Below are 22,696 nucleotides of genomic sequence, written 5' to 3'. Positions count from 1 at the left end.
GGGTGGCATGCAACTTTACTCTAAAGCAAATCTTGCTGAACTTTGTGGTGCTTGCTTCCCAGGTAAATGTCCATCAGAATGCATCTGTAGTGGGCGGCACATTTACACAGATGGACTGAGAGCTGCTCCTGGTCTTGTGTTCATATGGATTTCAGGCCACTGATGGGAAAGATAAGCTTGGGTGCATGTTAGCTGCATCATTACAACAACCAATAAACCCTGATTTTGTTTACTCACCTGCTGTGGCCATTAGCTGATCCTAAAAGCAAACAAGGTCTTAACACTTCTGCATTTGTTTTGTTCTCACTCTGCATTTCCCAGGCTTTCCATGTGGAATGCAGTTTTAATGACACTGCAAAATGTCAACCAGCTGGGAGTGTTCTGCCCTTGGTCTTTACTACTCATTTGGTGTCTTGTTACGTAAATATTACACAAACCCCTTGACAACTAGCAATCTTCAGCAAAGGACTGGGTGGGTTAGTTCGACTCAAGATGCAAAAGGCAGCTGTCACACAACCCCAATCATTTAAGCTCCCTGGTCAATTTCAAAACCTCCCTTGTTTGTAGAAGGCTATCATTTTTCACCGCAGATTGTAAGTAAAGAGTGCCATCTACTGGCTCTGTCTAACATTTCCCAGAAATCAGGAATAAGTATATACACCTGCAGGCACAGCTTCTTCTTCCAGATTGTCATGTGAACTTTGGCCCTAAGATATGTTAAAAGGCAATAATGATGTGCATTGATTTTTGAACAAGTGTTCTATATTCCCCATATTTGGAGAGATAAATTGCTTTTCTGAAAAAAACCCTGGTTTGTATGAACAACGTTTTGCTCCAACAGTCTGTAAAGCAATCTGAGCTCACGGGCAAGCCTGTCAAATTCAGGGTTTTCTTAATTTCTCAGTTTTTGAATTCTAAATTCAGTTCTCCACATTTCTGTATCAATTTGCATTTTTAAAAAATGGCCTAATGAAAATTGTCCATATTTTTGTGCAAATTATACACTTTGTATGCAGTTTTACCTAATATACACATTTTTGTAAAGCAATGTTATGCCATTTTCACTCATATATGTATTTATATGAACTGTTTATACTAGTATATGCATTTTTATACACATTACTTGGCTAGAGAGTTCGGATAAGTGTGCACTTTGAAGAATGCATTTCAGTTTGTATATTGTTTCTTAAAGTGTGGATCTGGTATTATGAAGATGATGTATAGATGGTATTTGACTCCTGTAAAATTAGCAAAGATGTATCATAATTGTGATAATACATGTTGGAAATGTAAAGAAAAGGAAGGAACATTCTTTCATATGTGGTGGACCTGCCCCAAGGTGAAAGACTTCTGGGAAAAGATTTACAATGAATTGAAAAAAATGTTGAAATATACATTTATAAAGAAACCAGAGGCCTTTCTTCTTGGAATAACAGGTTTGGAAAGAAAGATGTTAAACTATTTTTGTATGCCACAACTGCGGCTAGTATTTTGTTAGCTAAAAAGTGGAAAACTCAAGAATTACCAACAGTAGAAGAATGGCAGATGAAGATGATGGATTTTTTGGAGCTAGCCGATCTAACCGGAAGAGTCCGCGACCAGAAGGAGGAGGAACACCACGAAGAATGGAATAAATTTAATGATTATTTAGCTAAATTTGTTAAGCTAAACTAACTGGAAATAGCTTCCAGATACTTAATGGGCTTAGGATTGTATTTATGTTAACTGATAAAATAATATGTTTAATACAAGAAGGAGAAGATTTAAAGATGTTAATGTTTAATTTAAAGGGTATCAAAATTGGGATTTGGAAAACCGTTATAAGGATATGCAATGAAATTCAACTAAGGGGAAATGAGAAAGTCGTTTTACAAAGTTAATAACTGTTATTTTCAATAAGGTTATGATTTATGTTTGTTATGTTTTGTTTGTTTTGTGTTTTTGCTTGTCGTTAATATTGTAAAAACCAATAAAAATTTTGGTAAAAAATAAAATAAAGTGTGGATCTGGTAGGTTCAACTTTAAATGTTAACTGAATTGAATCTCTCCTCCACCTCTGAATCTGAGCCCAATAGTTTAATTGCCTATTAAATGTCTCTTATGAGAAATAAAAGCCCTTGAGCTTTTCTGAACACTCTTCTGCTTTCCCAGATACCTTTTTACTTCTTCCGGTAGGTTGTTATTTGAGCTGTTTCAGGAAACCATCTTTGCAATCTACTGCTGCTCTAGTTGAAATTTAAAGCTCTGGGTGGTTTTATTTTGCTGGGAAAGTTGTCATAGTTATAATCATGCAACAAGCATTTTTGAAGAACCCGTTCTTTAGTAACTTAATATAATGAGTTTATTGGGGTGAAGGGAAAGATATAGCTGTGAAGAGCACATAGCAGGTACTCCAAAGACTTTAACATGGCCTTGAGAAATTACAGCAGTTAAAATGTCCATTATTCCAGAACTTGCTTTTATTTTTCAGGTCTTGCCGGTTCATAACTTGCAATAAATAAGCTGCATAACGGTGCTAAGCAGGAGGAGACCACAGCTGCGATCTGATTGTGAGCATACCTGTTTTAGCACATGATAAAAGTGCTAAACACTGAGAAAATAGTGGGGGGGAATTACATTCGCTTCTGTGAAGTGAAAAAAGTATAATAATTTGCATATTTGTTCATGGAACAGAAGAAATGCACACAAACATTATTTCCATCATATTGTGGAATTAACCAATCGTTTAATCATTTAAATAGTTTGAAACAACATGACGGCATTCAAGATGGTATTGTAAGCACGTTCTGGCAAACACCTAGAAGACATAATGTAGGGGTGGGGTTACAATGGTACAGAAAACACTTCTATATGATTCTTATGGTTAGAGCTATTTCAGAATTACAAAGAAAGATCACAGCAATTATAATCTAATCAGCCTGAACTTGAAACACTGGCATTTATGGCTTATTTGTCTGTCTGTCTGTCTGTCTGTCTGTCTGTCTGTCTGTCTGTCTATTTATTTATTTATTTATTTATTTATTTATTTATTTATTTATTTATTTATTTATTTAAAGTTCTTTACCACTTGATTGTTACAAAACAAAAAGACACCTTGACCTCATTTCCCCCCCCATTTAAATATAGATATATCATTATAAACCACTTTTTTGAGTAAAAATACTTTCCCCGCCCCCAAATAAAACTCTCTCATACTAAGGTCAGTTGGTACTGCTGAGGGCTTGCTTTTCTGCAACCACCTGGAAGTGGAACTAAAATTATCGTTACTACTGTTATTTATTAAAGAATTTTAAAAGCAAAGGGGTAAGGTAAAAGCAAAGGAGCTGGGTTCAGTTTAAGAATATTTACGGCATAAGCCCTTACTCTAAATGTGCTAGGGGTTTATTTTATCATTTACACATTCACTTTGGAGTCGTCGTCCCCACACTGCATTAAACAGAACAAAAGTAACATATGAAGGGTTGGGTCCGGACTAAGTTCTTCGAGGTTTAGTGCCGTTGGAATGAATGGGATAGGTTAGCCATAAATCACACTAATTTAAATGGGATTGAAACATGATTAGTCTGGGTCCAGCTCAAAATCATTTACTCTGGAGTCGTTTGATAAGAACTGGATCTAATTCAGCTAAAATAATTTCTCGTTAACTGAACAATAACATTAGGTGATCATAATATTTCCACAGGAGACATTCTCCTTTCCCTTTTCTTTAGGACCCTTGACATTTTGATGGGAAGAATAATAACCCAATGTGGAATAATGACAGTGGAGGCTGATGCCTCGTGGGCGGTAGGACGGAATGCGGGAAGGTGAACAGCAGTGATGAGCAGATCCGGCTAGTTATGGTTTTGCCCATCCTCTTCTCTGCTAAGTTCTACACTGAGGCAAAGGAGGAGCAGGAGGCTGATAGGCAGTTCCACCCCCTAGGCTGGTTGTAAGGAGGTAGGCAGGCAGGGGCTAGCAGAGGGCAGACTGAGCTTGATGGACAGTGCCCAACTTGTCCTAACGGAATAGGAATATCCATGGAATAATGATAATCAAATCAGCACACACACTGTACATCCCTCAGAAAATGGAACTAATGTTTCCTGGGATCGTACACGCCTCAACAATGTCTTTTGGATAGTCAGACAAACAACAGCAACAACAGCAGACAGAAGGAAGTACAGTGGTACCTCGGGTTACAGACGCTTCAGGTAACAGACTCCGCTAACCCAGAAATAATACCTCGGGTTAAGAACTTTGCTTCAGGATGAGAACAGAAATTTTGCAGCGGTGGCGTGGCAGCTGCAGCGGGAGGCCCCATTAGCTAAAGTGGTGCTTCAGGTTAAGAACAGTTTCAGGTTAAGAACGGACCTCCAGAACAATTTAAGTTCTTAACCCAAGTACTTTTTTCACACGGTACACAGTTAAAACTATAGAATCTGCTTCCACAAGAGGCCACCAACTTGGAAGACTTTAAATATTGAGGATAAGGCTTTCAGTGGCTATTGGACATTGCTGCTGTTTTCTGACTCTCCAAAAGAAAACACATCTGTTAAATCACTCAGAATAGCGGCATGCCCGACTGCTTGTCATGGAAATCACCTGTCTGGGATAGAAGTCAAATTTCCTCAAGGTAATCATCCCAAATTATCCTGGTGCATTATAAAAGGTAGTAACATGGATCCACCTTTTCCTATTTTAGCACCTACATCTTTGTCAACATCTTAACTCTCCAGTTATTCATTTGCAATATAAATAATTTGCATTGCCGATTAGAAAGCCTGGGTTACAGCCAGACAAATAAAACACCTTATATACATTACACTTACTTCATAAGTTGGTGAAATTTGGCCCACCGTGGAACGAAAATCATTTTCTGGTTAGTAAGTATTCCTTCCATTAATGCTTTGGCTGAGTCTTCCACTTCTACCAAAGGGCACCTGAAGTTATATGGAAAATAAATGTTTGTTTGCTTATTCGTTCCAATTTATAGCCTGCTTTGTTCAAAGACCAAATCCGGCAGTAACTACCATACAGAGCCACAAGCAAGTGTTGTGGTGTATTCCTACACAAGTCCTGTGAAGCAACGGTGCTTCCACTTGAGACTTGCTCTACTCAACAAGCCTTGCATAGGAACAAAGGAAACTGTGATACCAGCGGTCTGTGAAGCTCAGTATTGTGTATACAGATAGCAGCTCCCCAGGATTTCACATAGGATTCTCTCCTGATCCTATTTGGAGATGCTGGGGATTGCAGCAGGCTTGTTTCCATGCAAAGCAGAAGCTCCACCACTGAACCACAGCTTAGCATTTATGCCATTATGTTTCTGTTCTGGGCAGTGGTGGAGCAAGCCGATCGGGTGCCTGGGGTGGTGAATGTGCAAGTAATAATAATACTAATACTAATAATAATAATAATAATAATAATAATATTTATACCCTGCCCATCTGGCTGTGTTTCCTAAGCCACTCTGGGTAGCCTCCAACAAAATACAATAGTCTGTTAAACATTAAAAGCTTCCCTAAACAGGGCTGCCTTCAGATGTCTTCTAAAAGTCTGGTAGTCGTTTTTCTCTTTGACATCTGGTGGGAGGGTGTTCCACAAGGCGGATGCCACCACCGAGAAGGCCCTCTGCCTGGTTCCCTGTAACTTGGCTTCTCGCAGCAAGGGAACCGCCAGAAGGCCCTCGGCGTTGGACCTCAGTGTCCGGGCAGAACGATGGGGGTGGAGAACAAATCATGATGTTTGATATCTGTTTGACTCCAAGGCTGTGGCTATGGGAGAAACAGGACCCTTTCGGGATGTTAATGCTGTGAACCCCTCCGTTGAAAGCTCAGGTTCTATATGTGTGTAAATGAACCATATATCTTAAAGACCCCACAGTTTCTCCCCACAGGTGGAGACCTTCATGTATACTGGACCGAGGCCATTTAGGGCTTTAAAGGTCAGCACCAACACTTTGAATTGTGCTCGGAAACATACTGGGTGCGAATGTAGGTCTTTCAAGACCAGTGTTATGTGGTCTCGCCGGCCGCTCCCAGTCATCAGTCTAGCTGCTGCATTCTGGATTAGTTGTAGTTTCCAGGTCACCTTCAAAGGTAGTCCCATGTAGAGCGCATTGCAGTAGTCCAAGCGAGAAATAACTAGAGCATGCACCACTCTGGTGAGACAGTCCGTGGGCAGGTAGGGTCTCAACCTGCGTACCAGATGAAGCTGGTAGACAGCTGCCCTGGACAAAGAATTGACCTGCACCTCTATATCCAAAATGACTCCCAGGATGCGCACCTAGTCCTTCAGGGGCACAGTTACCCCATTCAGGACCAGGGAGTCCTCCACACCTGCCCGCCTCCTGCCCCCCAAAAGAGTACTTCTGTCTTGTCAGGATTCAACCTCAATCTGTCAGCCGCCATCCATCCTCCAACCGCCTCCAGACACTCACACAGGACCTTCACCGCCTTCACTGGTTCTAGCACTCAGGTTTGGAGCCAAGTACCCCAAACTGGTGTTTGCCTGGCGTGCTCTGGTCCATGGGGTCACGAAGAGTCGGACACGACTAAACGACTAAACAACAACAACAACCCCAAACTTTCCATTAGCATTTCAGATTGTGAGGTTTAAACACCCCCAATGGACAATATTACAGGAAAGTCAGGACCTGACTGCCAACTCTTAACCTGAACACTTTTAACATTATATTCCCCACTCCCACCCCGTTTTTGAGAAGAGCAATCTGCTTTCTAGCACAAAGTATTCAGGCTCAGAACTGGCCACTACAAAGCTTCCTTTTGCAGGATAGGTGCTACACCAGCCCCAACTCAGTACGGACAGTGAGAATTGCATTAGCAGAAGCACTGTGGGTTAAACCACTGAGCCTCTTGGGCTTGCTGATCAGAAGGTCGGCGGTTTGAATCCCCACGATGGGGTGAGCTCCCGTTGCTCAGTCCCTGCTCCTGCCAACCTGGCAGTTCGAAAGCACGCCAAAGTGCAAGTAGATAAATAGGTACCGCTCTGGCGGGAAGGTAAACGGCGTTTCTGTGCGCTGCTCTGGTTCGCCAGAAGCGGCTTAGTCATGCTGGCCGCGTGACCTGGAAGCTGTACGCCGGCTCCCTCGGCCAAGAAAGCGAGATGAGTGCCGCAACCCCAGAGTCAGTCACTACTGGACCTAATGGTCAGGGGTCCCTTTACCTTTACCTTAAGGGCGTAACTGACATGTCAAGAGATCTGTCATCAGATATCTCCATTGTTTTTCATTTTTTAAACTATCATGTGCCGCTATCATATTTCATACCATTCCTGCCTCACCCCTTGATGTGGTTTTTATAATGATAATCACCCTCCCCTACAAAGGTGGGATTAGCCTCAAAGGGAAAGCATCCAGGCTCTGAAGGAAGTTGTAACAAGTGACAACCTTTTATTTTAGGGCATGGTAGACCCAGGGGAAAAATTGTCGGCTGCACTAAAGAGAGAATTTAGCGAGGAGGCCTTGAACTCCTTACAGAAAACTGAGGCTGAGAAGGAAGAAATGGAGAAACAACTGAACAGGCTGTTCAGTCAAGATTACTTTGTGGTGAGTGCCCTCTCCGGTGGGAAGGTAAACGGCATTTCCGTGGGCTGCTCAGGTTTGCCAGAAGTGGCTTAGTCATGCTGGCCACATGATCTGGAAGCTGTACGCCGGCTCCCTCGGCCAATAAAGCGAGATGAGCGCCGCAACCCCAGAGTCGTCCGCGACTGGACCTAATGGTCAGGGGTCCCTTTATCTTACCCTTCACAGAACACTTATTGTTCGTAACACAGGCTGCGTTCATCACCACCACCACCACCACGAATTTTCCCCTTTCGCATTTCAGATGTGAGTTGAAATAAGCACAAGGTTGGTGCATGCTACTGCACACCATGTTCTGTCTTCCAAAAGAGAACCTTAGAACTTCTCATTACTTAGAGAAACTGGAAAAAGGAGACACAAATGCATCAAAAAACAGTTAATGCAATGGGGCAGGTGGATACAAACTCCCTACCCTTATTATCACTTACCTTGCCTTAAGGAGTTTTACAGAGTCAGTGTTCATAAAAACCGGGCACATGCATGTTGTTTCAATCCCATCCATTTTCAAAAGGCTCAGCTCCTCTTTCAGACTCTCATGAAATCCCACAGCACTCCACTTGCTTGAACTGAGGGAGGGGCATGAGGTGAGGTTAGACACGATTTATGGGGAAATAGATGTCTTAGTTTTCACATGTTATTTATTTTAAAGCATTTATAATCCACTTAATTTTTAATATATATTAAAAAAATCTGAAGTGGTGTTTGACAAAATAAATAAACTGACAGTATCATTAAAACAAACATAAAACATAAAACCATCACAACAGCAGTATAAAAGCATATAAAAACAAATAAACCCCCACGTTCAATGGAATAAGCTTCAAACCAATGAAATTCAAACAAATTAGAAACAGGGTCTTATATGGGTCAGGGAAACCCCATGTAAAATAGGTGTGCAAAGAAGTCAGCATTGCGCTAAAGCAACCATTTTGTAAAGGCAAGCATTACCGCTTGCTAGACAGGACAATTCCCTACCCCCTTCGCTCCCTATATACACTGTTCTGGGTTTTTTCCTCCAAGCAAATTTCAGGGTGTTCTGAGTTGATGGCACAGAGGGTGGAGCCCTGTTGTAAAAATGGAAGTCCTTCCAAGGGGCTTTTGCTGCTGAGGCGCCTTCTCTGAATCCTACCTTACATCTTTGCATAATGTCTGAAGCAATTGGTGGTTGCTGCTTCCCATACAGTGAAGGGAAGGGCATTGCGTAGGACAGAAGAGAATGGTGGAAAAGAACGTTTACAGGTCGCCGCCCTGTGATATTCTTTCATTTATGCTTATTATGGTGCAGCATACAAAATGGTTCCCCCCCATCTCCTTAAAAGCACATAAACACACACACATCCCTTTATTTATTTCAAATGTAATCCCTTCTTTTTTTAAAGTAAGACCTATTGCAAATCAGCACACAATTATTATTTTTGAAAACCAATCTGATTTTTATTTTAATTAGCTAAGTTATTCTCCAAGACCCTGATTGGGAACATGGAGGACCTGCAAAGTTTGGACCAAGAACTCCATTTTCAAGCGGTCAAATTCTTGTTTGAAATTCCCTCTTTCTTGGGACTTTGCTCATGTGCTTCTCCCATGTGAATCAGGAATCCGCCATGTTAGCTAAACATCCCTCTAAACTAGTGTATCCCAAACGTACAACAATTGCGGACCCCTTTTGAACTGAGCTTGAACTTGCTACCCTGATAAAAGAAAATCACAGTGATTCATACCTGTAGCAAACCATGTATGGAACGCCTAAATGCCCAGCGAATGAAGCAACCGTGACAATATGTCCGTGATTGTTTTTAATCATTGGTGTCAGGAATGCTTTAACTGTCTTGAAAGCAAATTAAAACAAACAAAGAATGAAAATGAAAAGTTAGAAGCTAATGGTTCCAAAATGTTCAGTCAGAAATCTGTCTGGGGGAGCTTTTGCCCTCCAGATGTTGTTGGACTCCAGTTCCCATCAGCCTTAGCCTTCACATCATATGGTTAGGGATGATGGGAATGTAGTCCATGGGAGTTGGTGACCCAGAGGGCCAAATGTTCCCCAGGCCTCATATAAGCACTATGATTAAGAAGAAAGGCATGAGAGTGAGCAGGTGGATCCTGGACAACGCCAAAATCTGGAAGTAACCTGCTGTTTGCTGAAGGGACCATAGCAGCATTTGCCAATCCAGCATAGCCAATGATCAGGGATGATGGGAGTTGTAGTCCAACAACATTTTTGAAGACAAAGAGTTTACTATCTCTGGGTTAAAGAAATGGAAAAAAGGGAGGATCCTTGATCACCTCGTACGGCAGACTGAAAACAATCAGAAACTTAAGGTTTATTAAGTTTGTTTTAATCACATTTGAGTGGTGTCCCACTTTTTATCAAAGTGTTGTATGACTGATACTTAGACTAAGCAATGAAGATTTTATACTTTGTGAACATTTTAGAGATCCTGATCCCCCATCCCCCACAAGTCTCCAATTATTATCTGCTTCCATGGGTGCTGAACATTTCCATGAAAGAGGAAGGGGGGTATAGTCAGTCCAGCACAAATTTTTAATAGATTCATGTAACTGATTAATCCCAGGGGTGGCCATTGTAGTGCTCTCTAGACATTGTTGGACTACAACTCTCATCATTGACCATGCTTGCTGAGGGTCCAAAGACACCTAGGGCTGATTTACTCGCGTAGTTTTTAACGTTAAGGAAGGGTTAAGTAATGGTTTTCATATGGATACATGACGCCCTACTTTTTACCTTGTCTTTTTTATTGCTTAATTTTTAATCGTTTTATGCTTCTATATTGCATTATGAACATAAAAAGTAGGACGTCATGCCTCCATCATACCACAGTGTTGGGAGCTGGCCATATACACAGCTGGAGAATAAAGTGATGGTTGGCTTCAGTTTCCAGGAGAGTCCCAAACCAAGAAAAAGGAAGCAGGTAGAAGGAAGCCAGAAAGGTAGAGGCTGAAAAATGGAGATAGACTGGTGGGGGGAAGGGGAGCAGATATAAATTCAGTAAGTAATAATAATATTACCCAGAAATGAGCAAGAACATTAATGTCGAACATGTTCTGGATCAGCTCATCCTTGGTTGAACACAGTACTGCTACTTTTGTTGCTGCAGCGTTATTTATCAAGATGCTCACATCTCCAATTTCTTTTTTCACCTATAACAAATTTAAAAGCACTAATGAAAGAAAAACAGCCTTCTTTAAGAACTTAGAAATAAAGCTGATGGCATATCTGGAAGACAAAATAATATTAATCAGGGATTTAAATGGGTAATTGACCCGCAATTAGATAGGTCTGGAGGAAATAAAAACCAAAGGAAATTACCACCCACCTTTCTAAAAATGAGTGAAAATTTAGATTTAGTAGATTCATGGAGATACAAGCAAAGAATAAAGAATATACATACTATTCCAAACCAGGATAGATGCCATTTGGATTTCCAAAGAGCTGCTAGGAAGGATTGAAGAGGTACAAATTCTACCAAAAACAATTTTGGACCACAACTCGGTTTTGTTGAGAATAAAACCAGATTGGACAACAGGAATGCGGAGATGGAAACTAAATGAACTTCTATTGAAAGATGAAAAGATAGTAGAGGGTGCAAAAAAAAAATATTGAAAGAATATTTTGAATTGAACAACAAACAAGTTAGTGATGTAAGAACAATATGGGACGTGAACAAGGCGGTCATCAGGGGATATTTTATAAAACAAAATGTGCTATTAAGAAAAGAAAGTGAAAAAGAAAAAAACAGGATTGTTGGAGGAAATAAAGGAAAAAGAATAAGAATTAAATAAACAACCAAGCGATGACAAAATTAAAAGAGAAATTAAACTATTGCAGGCAGAATACAAATCAAAAATAGAGCAAGAAATGGAATCGAATTTGAGAATGGGTAAACAAAATAATTTTGAGTTTGCCAACAAACCAAGTAAATACCTGGCATGGCAACTCAAAAAGAGGAGAAATGAAAAACAAATAAATAGAATAAAAATAAATGAGAAATGTATAGATGATCCTAAAATAATAATGCAAAAAATTGTAAAATATTATGGAGATTTGTATAAGAAAGAAGTAGATATGGGGGGGGGGGGGAGTTGAAGATTATCTATGCCAACAGAAAATCCCAGAGATTAAGAAAGAGAAACTTCAAATATTGGATGCCCCAATAGCAGAAGCAGAAATTAAGAAAGCTACCCAGAAAGTTAAAGCAGGCAAAACACCTGGCCCAGACGGCCTCCCAGCGGAATATTATAAAAAAATGGAAGCAATATTAATTACACCACTTACTGAAATAATGAATAACATCTGCAATCAAGGGAAAGTACTCGATTCGTGGAAAGAAGCATACATAACCGTCATACCCAAACAGGGCGGGGACCCAGAGTTAATGACTAAGTATAGGCCAATATCACTTTTAAATTATGATTACAAAATCTTTCCTAACACATTGGCAAATAGGCTCAGAGAGGTCATTAAAGATGTTATTCATCCAATTCAAGCTGGAATCCTCCCTGGCAGACAAATCTCAGGAATACAAGAAACATCATAGACATATTATAATATCCAGAAGCAAATAGTGATAAAAAGGCAGCTTTACTACTACTTGATGCTGAAAAAGGATTTGATAATGTCTCTTGGTTTTACATGAAAAAACAGCTGGAAATAATGAATTTTGGAATACAGTTTAAGAAAGGAATAGAGGCAATATATGAACAGCAGATGGCTAGACTTCTAATAAATGGTAACCTCACAGAGAACATCTCCATCAGAAAAGGGACGAGACAGGGATGCCCTCTGTCACCCTTGTTATTTATAACAAGGCTTCGCGTTGCTTTTGCTGAAGCCTGGAGAGCGAGAGGGGTCGGTGCGCAGGGCCAGGGCCCCTCTCGCTCCCCAGGCTTCAGGGATAGCCGCCTGAAGCCTTTGGAGCGCAGCAGGAACTCACGCTGCACTCCAAAGGCTTCGGGTTCCTTTTGCTGAAGCCGGGAGAGCAAGACTCTCCTGGCTTCAGCAGAGAGGGAGAGCTGCGCAGCGCCCCTTCAGCGAAGCGGGAGGAGAAATGGAAGGGGCTCCATTTCTCCTGCCGCTTCGCTGAAGGGGCGCTGAGCAGAGAGGGGGAGATTTTTTTTTCTTGTTCTCCCCCTCTAAAACAAGGTGCGTCCTATGGTCGGGTGCGTCCTATAGAACGAAAAATACGGTAATTTTTATTAAAGGAAAAAATATCTCATGAATATCTTTTGGAATGGGAAACAAAAGAAGAACAAGTCAAGTCAGTTATGGTGAAATGAGCACATGATTTTGGATACAACATATATATGAACCAATGGGAGAGATTGTGGAAGGCAGATATTAAATTCACAGCATGCTATAACTTTGGGAGACCATCATGAAGATGTTATATAGATGGCATCATACCCCCTTGAAACTAGCGAAAATGTATAAAGGAGGGCCACTGATTTGTTGGAGATGTAAAATAGATGTGGGGTCATACTACCACATGAGGTGGACTTGTGCAATCATTAGGGAATTCTGGGATAATATCCATAATGAATTTAAGAAATTATTCAGACTCACTTAAAAAACAACAACCAGAGATCTTTCTTTTAGGCATTTTACCATTAGAAATGAAAAAAGACATAAGACCACTGTTCATGTATGCCACCACAGTAGCAAGAATTCTTGTGGCGAGGAAGTGGGAAAACGAAACAATACCGACAACCACAGATTGGCAGATACTCATGTTAGAATATTTACAACTAGCAAAACTGACGGGAAGAGTTAGAGGAGTATTGAAGCAGAAAATATTTGGAGAATGGAGAATATTGAAGGATTATATAAGATCATATTGTACCAACCACACCATATTAGCAGAACTTGAGTGATACTTGTAAACACAACAAATACTGTTTGTGGGGTAGACAGGAACAATATTAAAGAATATAAAACTGTGCAAAAAACCCAATAGTATAAACAGTACATTGAGAATGATTGGAAGACTTGTTTTCTCAGAAGTCTGGTTTATTTAAGTATTAATTAGGAAGATTAAGATTTTTTTATGCACGTAAATCTGCTTTTTCTTCTTTCTTTTTTCTGTATTTTCTTCTTTTTTCTTAATTGTTTTTTCTTTAATTTTCTTTTTGTAGTTTGAGATTGTAAATTCTTTGTATATGTGTGTAATTTAAATTAATAAAGATTAATTTTTAAAAAATAAAGAAATAAAAGGACAAATTATGAAACTTAACACAGAGTTCAGTGCTAGATTGGCACATGATAAGACCATCCTCATCCACAACTTGATTCTAGATGAAGGGGCTGATCTTCAATACTATTTAATATTCATAGGAAGCAGTGGGAAGTGAGAAGGAACAAGGTGTGATCGGTGTGCTGGTGACACCCAGTAGCCATGCAATGCTTGGGTTGGTGCCTGGATGCAATAAGGAGAAACAAGCTGAACTTGAATCTTGGCAAGCTGGAAGCACTGTGGGTGTATAGTAATGCCACTCCCGACATCCGGAGGGTGGGGGGTTGCGGGTTCACGCCCCATTCACATCCTCGCGGGGCTGGCTGCAGCCCCGCGGGACCAAGGGAATCCCGGGATCATTAGTATTCATTATTCACCGCGCCAGCCAATTGGCTGGCGGCGGGGGCGGGACTTGTAAGGGGCATTTAAGGTCGGGGCAGCCCATACTCGCCCCTTTCTTTTCCTTTCAGCAGCTGCGGTTTCCCTCCCTCCCGCCCTTTAGGTTCTCAGCTGGACTTTGCTATGGGCTTCGGCTGGTCGCCGCAAGGGGCCTGGTAGGAGTTTTTCCATTTGGCTAATTGGCTATATTTTGGAAGCCACTTGGTTTTTTCGCCTACTTCGTAGCAAAATGTCACAACACCTTGGTTTGGGCGGTTAGGCATCGGCAGGGGTATTATTATGCAAATGAGATGGGGGGAGGAACGCCATCACCTCCCCCAAATGCTGAAGGGTAGTTCGTTAAAGGACTCCGGGGGGCGTCGCCTCATCCGAAACCTATGGAGGCTAGGGCCTAAAGCGCGCTCCCAAGCGGTAACCCCTCGGGGAGCGCCTAGAGATGTGCATCTCGGGGGCTCCCCCTGTTGGTGCTTAACCCTTCCCGGTTATACCGGTTAGTCTGATAGGGCCAATGCCTAAAGCCAATACCGCTCTTACCTGTAATCAATAAAGTTGTGGCCATTTTTCGCCCATTAACCTAAATTCGGTGTCCTGTGTCTTTATTTATTCCATTCTGTGGGAGGGGGCGGGAATAGCCACGCAATTCCCATTTCTGAGAAATTGGTATGACAACAATGATTGCTGCACTCTCCCTGAAGAAGCAGGTTTGCAGTCAAGGGGTACTTCTGTGTCTGGCTTTGGTACCGGGTAGCCCCAGTGGCTAGAAGTGCTCTTTGTGACCTGAGACTTGTACAACAGGTACGGCCATTCCCAAACTGTTGGTGCTGACCTTTAAAGCCCTAAACGGCCTCGGTCTGGTATACCTGAAGGAGCGTCCACCCCCATCGCTCTGCCCGGACACTGAGGTCCGGCTCCGAGGACCTTCTGGCAGTTCCCTCGCTGCAAGAAGCCAAGTTACAGGGAACCAGGCAGAGGGCCTTCTCGGTAGTGGCACCCGCCCTGTGGAACGCCCTCCCCCCAGATGTCAAAGAGAAAGAGAACTGCCAGACTTTTAGAAGACATCTGAAGGCAGCTCTGTTTAGCAAAGCTTCTACAGTGGTACCTCGGGTTACATATGCTTCAGGTTACATACGCTTCAGGTTACACACTCCGCTAACCAAGAAATAGTGCTTCAGGTTAAGAACTTTGCTTCAGGATAAGAACAGAAATCGTGCTCTGGTGGCGCGGCGGCAGCAGGAGGCCCCATTAGCTAAAGTGGTGCTTCAGGTTGAGAACAGTTTCAGGTTAAGAACAGATCTCCGGAACGAATTAAGTACTTAACCTGAGGTACCACTGTAATGTTTAACAGACCATTGTATTTTAATATTTTGTTGGAAGCCACCCAGAGTGGCTGGGGAAACCCAGCCAGATGGGCAGGGTATAAAAAGATGATGATGATGATTATATAAAGCCTGGCCACAGTAGTCCATGCACTGGTTACTTCAAGACTGGATTACTGCAATGCACTCTATGCGGGGCTTCCCTCGCACTTGATCTGGAAGCTGCAGTTTGTGCAGAATGCTGCAGTGCAATTGCTGACAGGGGCGAGACCCTATCAGCATATAATTCCTCTGCTCAGAGACCTGCACTTGTTGCTGATTTGCTAGCAGAGCAAGTTCAAGGTGTTAGTGTATATAAAGCCCTTAACAGCTTGGGACCAGCTTATCTGTGAGATAATCTTACCTCATATATGCCCGCTTAACCTCTTCGATCTGCAGAACTGGTACTGTTACAGGTGCCACACAATACCCACTCTGCATTTGTAAGAAATCTATCATTTCGTGTGGCAGCACCCACACTTTGGGACTCCCACCCTATTGATACCAGGCAGGTGCCTTCACTGCACTCTTTTCAGAACCTGCTAAGAACTCTTTTGTTTAGAGAATTCTATTGAGACATTGTAGAACGTTGACATGTTTTTATCTGGTTTTTAGCAGACTGTATTGTTGATGTTTTTAAAAAATGTTTTAAATAGCTTTAAAAAACTTCTAAAAACTTTGTTTTATTATTATTATTTTGGTAAAGACTAAAGGTTTTATTACAATCAAGTTTTATATGACTCTTGTGAAAATTTAAATTTATTTTATCATTCTAAATAAAATAATTCAAAAGGTGCATTCGATGAGGTCAGGGGGAAAGAGGATATCCTATGAAAGAACCTCAGCTTTTCCAGCACAGGCCCATTTATTTAGGATGTTTCTAACATGCTGATCCTCTGAGTTGCCAGGAATGGCAAGCATGGTTCCTCGTCCTCATTTTCTTCTTACAACTCCGTGAGGTAGATCAGGTTGGCTGAATGGGGAAATTGAACCCAGCTCTCTATATTCCTAGTCCAGGACTCTGAGTGCTACACACTACTCTGGACGTCCTGTGCTCACTTAATGCACAACAGGCACACATCTTCTCCTGTGCCAAGTGTTGGGGAGCATGCATGGTCATCCCACAATGACCCAACAGGCTTGGAAAAAGTTTGGAAACATCTCATAGGAATCTTACTTTATCTGCAACACTGTAGATTTCCATCCTGTTCCTGCAGTCCACGACAAAAGCGTGTGCAATGGCACCCAGCTTTCTGCATTCCTCAGCTGTTTCCTCAACACCTTCCTAGTGGGAGAAAACATCTATAAACATCTATAACCCACAGGTATATTCACGGCATAAACAAAAGACCTGTACAGGGAAGACGTGCTGCGTGTGCCAAATTTTAATGAACCATAGTTTAATATACAACAGAGGGAAGGGAAGCAAAACTGAGGCAGGAATGAGCAGTGGGATGTGCATTTATTTCTGTTACACAAAGAGGGGTTTCCTTCTTCCCTGTGTTAATTGCACTGCCAGGGATGCAGCTAATAAACGAGGGATAGACAACACTACCAAACCATTCTACGTTCTAAATCTTATATAAATAATCCAAAAATTGGGAGAACAATGTACAAGATCTACTACAGAAGCCACAATCAGAAAACTCATTCAAATTGTGTCCAAAAGGAAGGTTCAGTCTTTAAAGTTCCTTTAGCCAGGCTCCTGCAGATATCAACAAAGTTAAGTTTGATCAAACGAAGTATCGGTGATGTTACGCATAAGAGTTAGACAGGGTGCCGGCGTTTGTCACCTGTTTCGCCCATGAAGAGTCTCGGGCTTCTTCAGTAAATTCTCTCTCAGGAAAGTCTCCCTCAAGATTTTGGGTATTTACATACATTCACTGGTGATATAAACCAAAACCCGATTAACCTTTAAACATTCATTATATAATTTCTGAGAGGATAAATACAAAAATCAATATTTAGAACGTAGAATGGTTTGGTAGTGTTTTGTGTGCCGCTTATGTGCTGCTTACTTTATACTGGTCTACTACGAGAATACTACGAGGGACGCGGATGGCGCAGTGGATTAAACCACAGAGCCTAGGACTTGCCGATCAGAAGGTCGGCGGTTCGAATCCCCACAACGGGGTGAGCTCCCGTTGCTCGGTCCCTGCTCCTGTCAACCTAGCAGTTCGAAAGTGTGTCAAAGTGCAAGTAGATAAATAGGTACCGCTCCAGCGGGAAGGTAAACGGCGTTTCCGTGAGCTGCTCTGGTTTGCCAGAAGCAGCTTAGTCATGCTGGCCACATGACCCGGAAGCTGTACGCCGGCTCCCTCGGCCTATAGAGCGAGATGAGCACCGCAACTCCAGAGTCAGCCATGACTGGACCTAATGGTCAGGGGTCCCTTTACCTTTACCTTACTATGAGAATTGGCAGCATAGGTTCATTTCCAATAAACATGGGATAGGCAGACCTGAAGCGGGAGGCAAGAGGTAAAGGAGAACAGAAGGGAACGTGTGGCCACATCTCTCTCTTTCTCTCTAGGGCAGGCAACAAGGTGTAGCAGTCCTCCAGCCCACCCCAATCCTCAGTTCCAATTGTTTTTAAGCACATAATAATGATTCATCTCCATCTGGAAGGGGCAGACTTTGGTAATCTTTAGTAATATGGCACCCTGAGTGATGCCAAGATTTGGCACCCCAAAATGAATCTTCTCAGTTATGGGTCGTCTCAATTTTGCACCCCTTCGGCTCAGCACTCCTTTGGGGGAGAACCGCCCGCACCACCCAAAATCCGGCACTGCATCTGGTGTTGGGCACCAGGCTGTCATCTGAAACACTCTGAGGGATTTTCAACACACACACACGGAAATGTCCATGCAAACAATTGTATGCCTTCCTTGGTCAAAAGCCAAAGGCTGGCACTGCAGCAGGAGTCTTGCTGGAACAACCTGGGATAATCCTGGGCGTCTTGTCAAGCCTTGGCAATGCACACACCGTCAGCAGCCTCCCCCCCCCCTTCTCAAGGAACTGTGGGATTTGTGTCTCTCTGAGGGGAATAGGGGTCTCCTCAGAACTTTTAGCATTCTTAAGAAATGGCAATTCACATGATGCTTTGGGGGAAGCCATGGCTGTTTAAAGTATGGTACTGCTTTAAATTAATAGTGAAGACATGGCCTTAGGTCTGGTTTGCAAATTGGCAAGCCCTGTAATATTTTGAAAGCATTTTTGGACGCTGCACTGCAACATTTACCACTCCCTGTTGATACTCAGGACTGAGGGTAGAATAATAACACACACCTACCTTGTTGATATCCCAAAGAACCAGCTTGCTTTGGCGTTTGGCAAACTCATGGGCCGTTGCTCTTCCAAGCCCATGGGCGGCTCCGGTGATCAGAACAATCTCTCCACGAACAGATTTTCTCCTTTTCGGAATAAAGAGTTTCACCAATGCTTCCAAGAGTGAATAAGTGCATATGACTAAAGTCTTGAGGACTAGAAGGATGACAAGCACCACTCTCCATGTTAGAGGCTTTCTGCCCTGCAGCTGCTTATTATGCATTCTGGCAAAAGAAACTCTTCAGGTAGCTAATGCTATAAAGAAGCAGTGAGTGCACATGAATCCTTAAAATGCAAGGAGTTGGCAGTACCCACGCCCTGAAGAATTAGGATGGCTGTTCCTCTTGTCGTCAGCTTCAGAAGTACAGCTAATAAGAATATGCTGCAATAGTCACCTCTGCTGCAACATTCTATTGCGTATATTCACAAAGTCAGCCTATGTATTATTACTCAAATTTAGAATGTAGGACGTGATGCTACTAGGTGTAGGAAAATCTGTCCACTTCAACGTCTCTCAGTTTCTCATTTTCCCAATCTAAAATTCAGTTCTCTACATTTCCACATCAGTTTCCAAATATATATTTTTAAAATGTCTCAGGAGTATTTGCCAGCATTTTAGTGCAAAATTCTCCTGATGTACCGTAATTTTTGTATGTGGTTGTACCTAGTACATTCATTTTTACAAAGCCATTTCCCCATATGTAATGCTTTGTGGGGAAGTTATTTCCCCAAATATATGCATCTTTTTTTGCAGACTTGATCTTCACATATGCATTTTTGTACACTTAATTAGGATGGTGAACTACATTTAGAAGTGTGACTTTCTGGGAATGGAATGCTGCGCTGAAGAGGATTTCTTATTTACCGCCACCAGTCAGACTTTGGTGCACGCAAAACGGCAGGAGCGATAAGTAGCATTTGTGGAATATTGATTTATAACTAATGATTTTTGTGGGCTGACAAAGTGAAGAGTAACTCGACTTGATATTTGGGAATATGTTCTAGTTAAATAAAAGTCTAAGCAGGAATTGAAGTATGTACAGCCGCTGGGAAATGAAGAAGGAGGAAAATAATGATAAAATGCTAAAACATTTTAAGTATTGAAATGGAATTAGGAAATGTATGTTACACTGAGCAAGTAAAGAAGGGAAGAGAAACACCCTGAAAGTAAGATGGGAAGTCAACTTTTAAAGTTTGTACTAAATTTAAATTAATTTGTTGTTAATTTGTTAATTTTTTTGAAAAGCAATAAAAATTAATTGGCATAAAAAGAGAAGGATTTGCTGCATTCAGCAGCAGGGATTGCCTTGCAAGGTCCCACAATTATTTGATCCTACTCCAACACTTAACAGCTGTTTGAAGATCGCCAGATTGTGGGAGGCTGGTCTACATTATGCATACTTGGGAGATGGCAAACAACTGCAGAATGTGCCATATGCTTCTTGTGACTGTTGCAAATATAAGATCAGCCCCAGGCTGAGGTTCCACAGCTGAACTGCTCTGCCCATGTTTTCTCCTCATGTTCCTCCAAAATCGACTGTCCCGTAGTCTAAGCCAATAAAATTCGAGCCATTCCTCCTTTGAGATCTTGAGCGCCATGTTTTGAAACAAGTGAAGTACAGTGGTACCTCAAGTTACATACGCTTCAGGTGACAGACTCCGCTAACCCAGAAATAGTGCTTCAGGTTAAGAACTTTGCTTCAGGATGAGAACAGAAATCGGGCTCCCGCGACGCGGCGTGGCAGCAGCAGGAGGCCCCATTAGCTAAAGTGGTACCTCAGGTTAAGAACAGTTTCAGGTTAAGAATGGACCTCCAGAATGAATTAAGTACTTAACCTGAGGTACCACTGTAACACACATTTCCTCATAAAAGGGGGGCTGGGTTGAAAGAACTAGAGTCTTAAGTTACCTAATTGTACCACTAATCAAATGGCAAGATTCAAATCCCTAACTAAACTTAAGCCTGGAAATGGTAGAAAGTAAGAGGAACCAAAATTGCCAGATGCATCCTCCATCTGGAGTCCCCACCAGAGCTAGGCCTTCCAACAGAATATTAAAATACCAAAACCTATTAAACATTAAAAGCTTCCCTAAACAGGGCTGCCTTCAGATGTCTTCTAAAAGTCCGGCAGTTGTTTTTCTCTTTGACATCTGGTGGGAGGGCGTTCCACAGGACGGGTGCCACTACCAAGAAGGCCCTTTGCCTGGTTCCCTGTAACTTGGCTTCTCACAGCGAGGGAACCACCAGAAGGCCCTCAGAGCTGGACCTCAGTGTCAGGGCAGAATGATGGGGGTGGAGACACTCCTTCAGGTATACTGGACCGAGGCCGTTTAGGGCTTTAAAGGCCAGCATCAGCAGTTTGGGAATGGCCGTACCTGTTGTACAGGTCACTAGAGCATGTACCACTCTGGCAAGACAGTCCCCGGGCAGATAGGGTCTCAGCCTGCGTACCAGGTGGAGTTGGTAAACAGCTGCGCACCTGGTCCTTCAGGGGCACAGTTACCCCATTCAGGACCAGGGAGTCCTCCACACCTGCCTCACACATTTTCCCCAATGTGTTCACCAAGCAAAAATAGGTTCAACAGGTAGCGTTTTACTGTGCTTTCTAGTCACATTTCCTAACTCTGTGAACAAAAGACAAATGATTAAACCACCTCTAAAATTACTTATGCACATATTCACCTATTTTGCAATGTTTACTGCCCTTTAGCAAATATGTTATTTGGGTTGATTCCAAAGTTTCTGCAGGCACATTTTTTTTTTAGTTAAGTAAACAAGGTAGCTCAGAGTTGGACTGAGGGGAAATGTTTGGGAATTGTGTTCAGATAATGTTTTTCACCCCCCCCCCATATTTCTTGATCGGAAATCCAAGTTCAAAACAAATGCATGGGGGACAATACATTCTCATATATTATCTTTACTTCTTGCCTGGGGTAGCAGTATATATTAGCCTAGTGGGTTAAAAATAGTGTCTCCTTCCATTTGCCTCAAGGAAAGTCATAGAAAAAAAGGCCCCCTTTGTCCCTTAAGATGTACTTTGAGTTTCTTAGCCATTTAAAAAACCATAAATTAGTAAACCATCTCTTGCTTCATTGCTTTGACACACAGGCCCCCAAACTTTTAATCCTTCCATTCTATGATTGGCCTTTGGTTTAGGTCTTCCACCAGTTCCTGAAATTTTGGGGACTTGCCTCAGCAGAAGAGGGTTGTTGAGCATTTTTTGGGAACATCTCAAAAATGTGGTTTGTCCCCCCCCCCATTTTTTCTTAAAAGAAACACCCTAGTTCCCATATGCCTGGGTTTTCTTGGACATTTTGCTGTTTCAGCAAAAATCTGCCCGGCCGCCATTTTGACAGTCTGATTCCTGGACGCGTCCAGGAAAACCCAGACGTACGGCAGTCCCAGACAAGGAATTCCTGGGCTGACTTACACAAACCAGGTCGGCTGACCTATTGAAGAGCAAATCTGTAAACATGACAAATGGTGTTGATTCGCCGTCTGAGAAGAATCCTTTTGCCTGAGGATACAGATGGTGCCAGGGTAACTGGGTGTGAGGTGACAGGAAAAGGGAGTCTTTTAGCAAGGTGTTCTGGAAAGAAGAAACGAGAGAAGAAAAACTGGGATCCATCTTAGGCAGGTTGGCTGAAGGCTGGCTAGGAGAGATCCCTTGGACTCCAGGGCTGCACTGCTGTAAGAAGCCCCTCTTGAAATAAAAATGCTGAAAGTGTAAATAGGCGAATAAACCATATTTCTTAAAGCTACAACAGTGTCCTCCGTGTCTCAGTTC

At 42.2% G+C, this 22,696-nt stretch overlaps 1 protein-coding gene across 1 annotated transcript; it reads right to left on the bottom strand.

Moving 5' to 3' along the window:
• Positions 1–2,703: 2,703 nt before the first annotated feature.
• On the bottom strand, positions 2,704–16,595 carry LOC128421398 (17-beta-hydroxysteroid dehydrogenase 13-like). Its single transcript, XM_053404140.1, has 6 exons — positions 16,470–16,595; positions 10,610–10,741; positions 9,304–9,410; positions 8,014–8,151; positions 4,812–4,922; positions 2,704–2,797 (listed from the first exon to the last, which is right to left on the bottom strand). Exons 1-6 carry the CDS (start codon positions 16,503–16,505, stop codon positions 2,734–2,736), a joined length of 588 nt encoding a protein of 195 aa, XP_053260115.1. The 5' UTR covers positions 16,506–16,595; the 3' UTR covers positions 2,704–2,733.
• Positions 16,596–22,696: the final 6,101 nt, after the last annotated feature.

The sequence above is a fragment of the Podarcis raffonei genome, chromosome 9 (assembly GCF_027172205.1).
Source record: "Podarcis raffonei isolate rPodRaf1 chromosome 9, rPodRaf1.pri, whole genome shotgun sequence".
Taxonomy (NCBI): domain Eukaryota; kingdom Metazoa; phylum Chordata; class Lepidosauria; order Squamata; family Lacertidae; genus Podarcis; species Podarcis raffonei.
This window is presented reverse-complemented; position numbering and strand designations above follow the sequence as displayed.

Excerpts from the sequence above, each read along its gene's own strand:
- LOC128421398 (XM_053404140.1), bottom strand. The coding sequence starts at position 16,505 with ATGCTTGCCATTCCTGGCAACTCAGAGGATCAGCAT. Across the intron at positions 9,411-10,609 it reads ATGTTCTTGCTCATTTCTGG|ACAGTTAAAGCATTCCTGAC; the intron begins GTAATATTATTA and ends TTTGCTTTCAAG. Across the intron at positions 2,798-4,811 it reads AAATTTCACCAACTTATGAA|GTGTTTGCCAGAACGTGCTT; the intron begins GTAAGTGTAATG and ends TATGTCTTCTAG.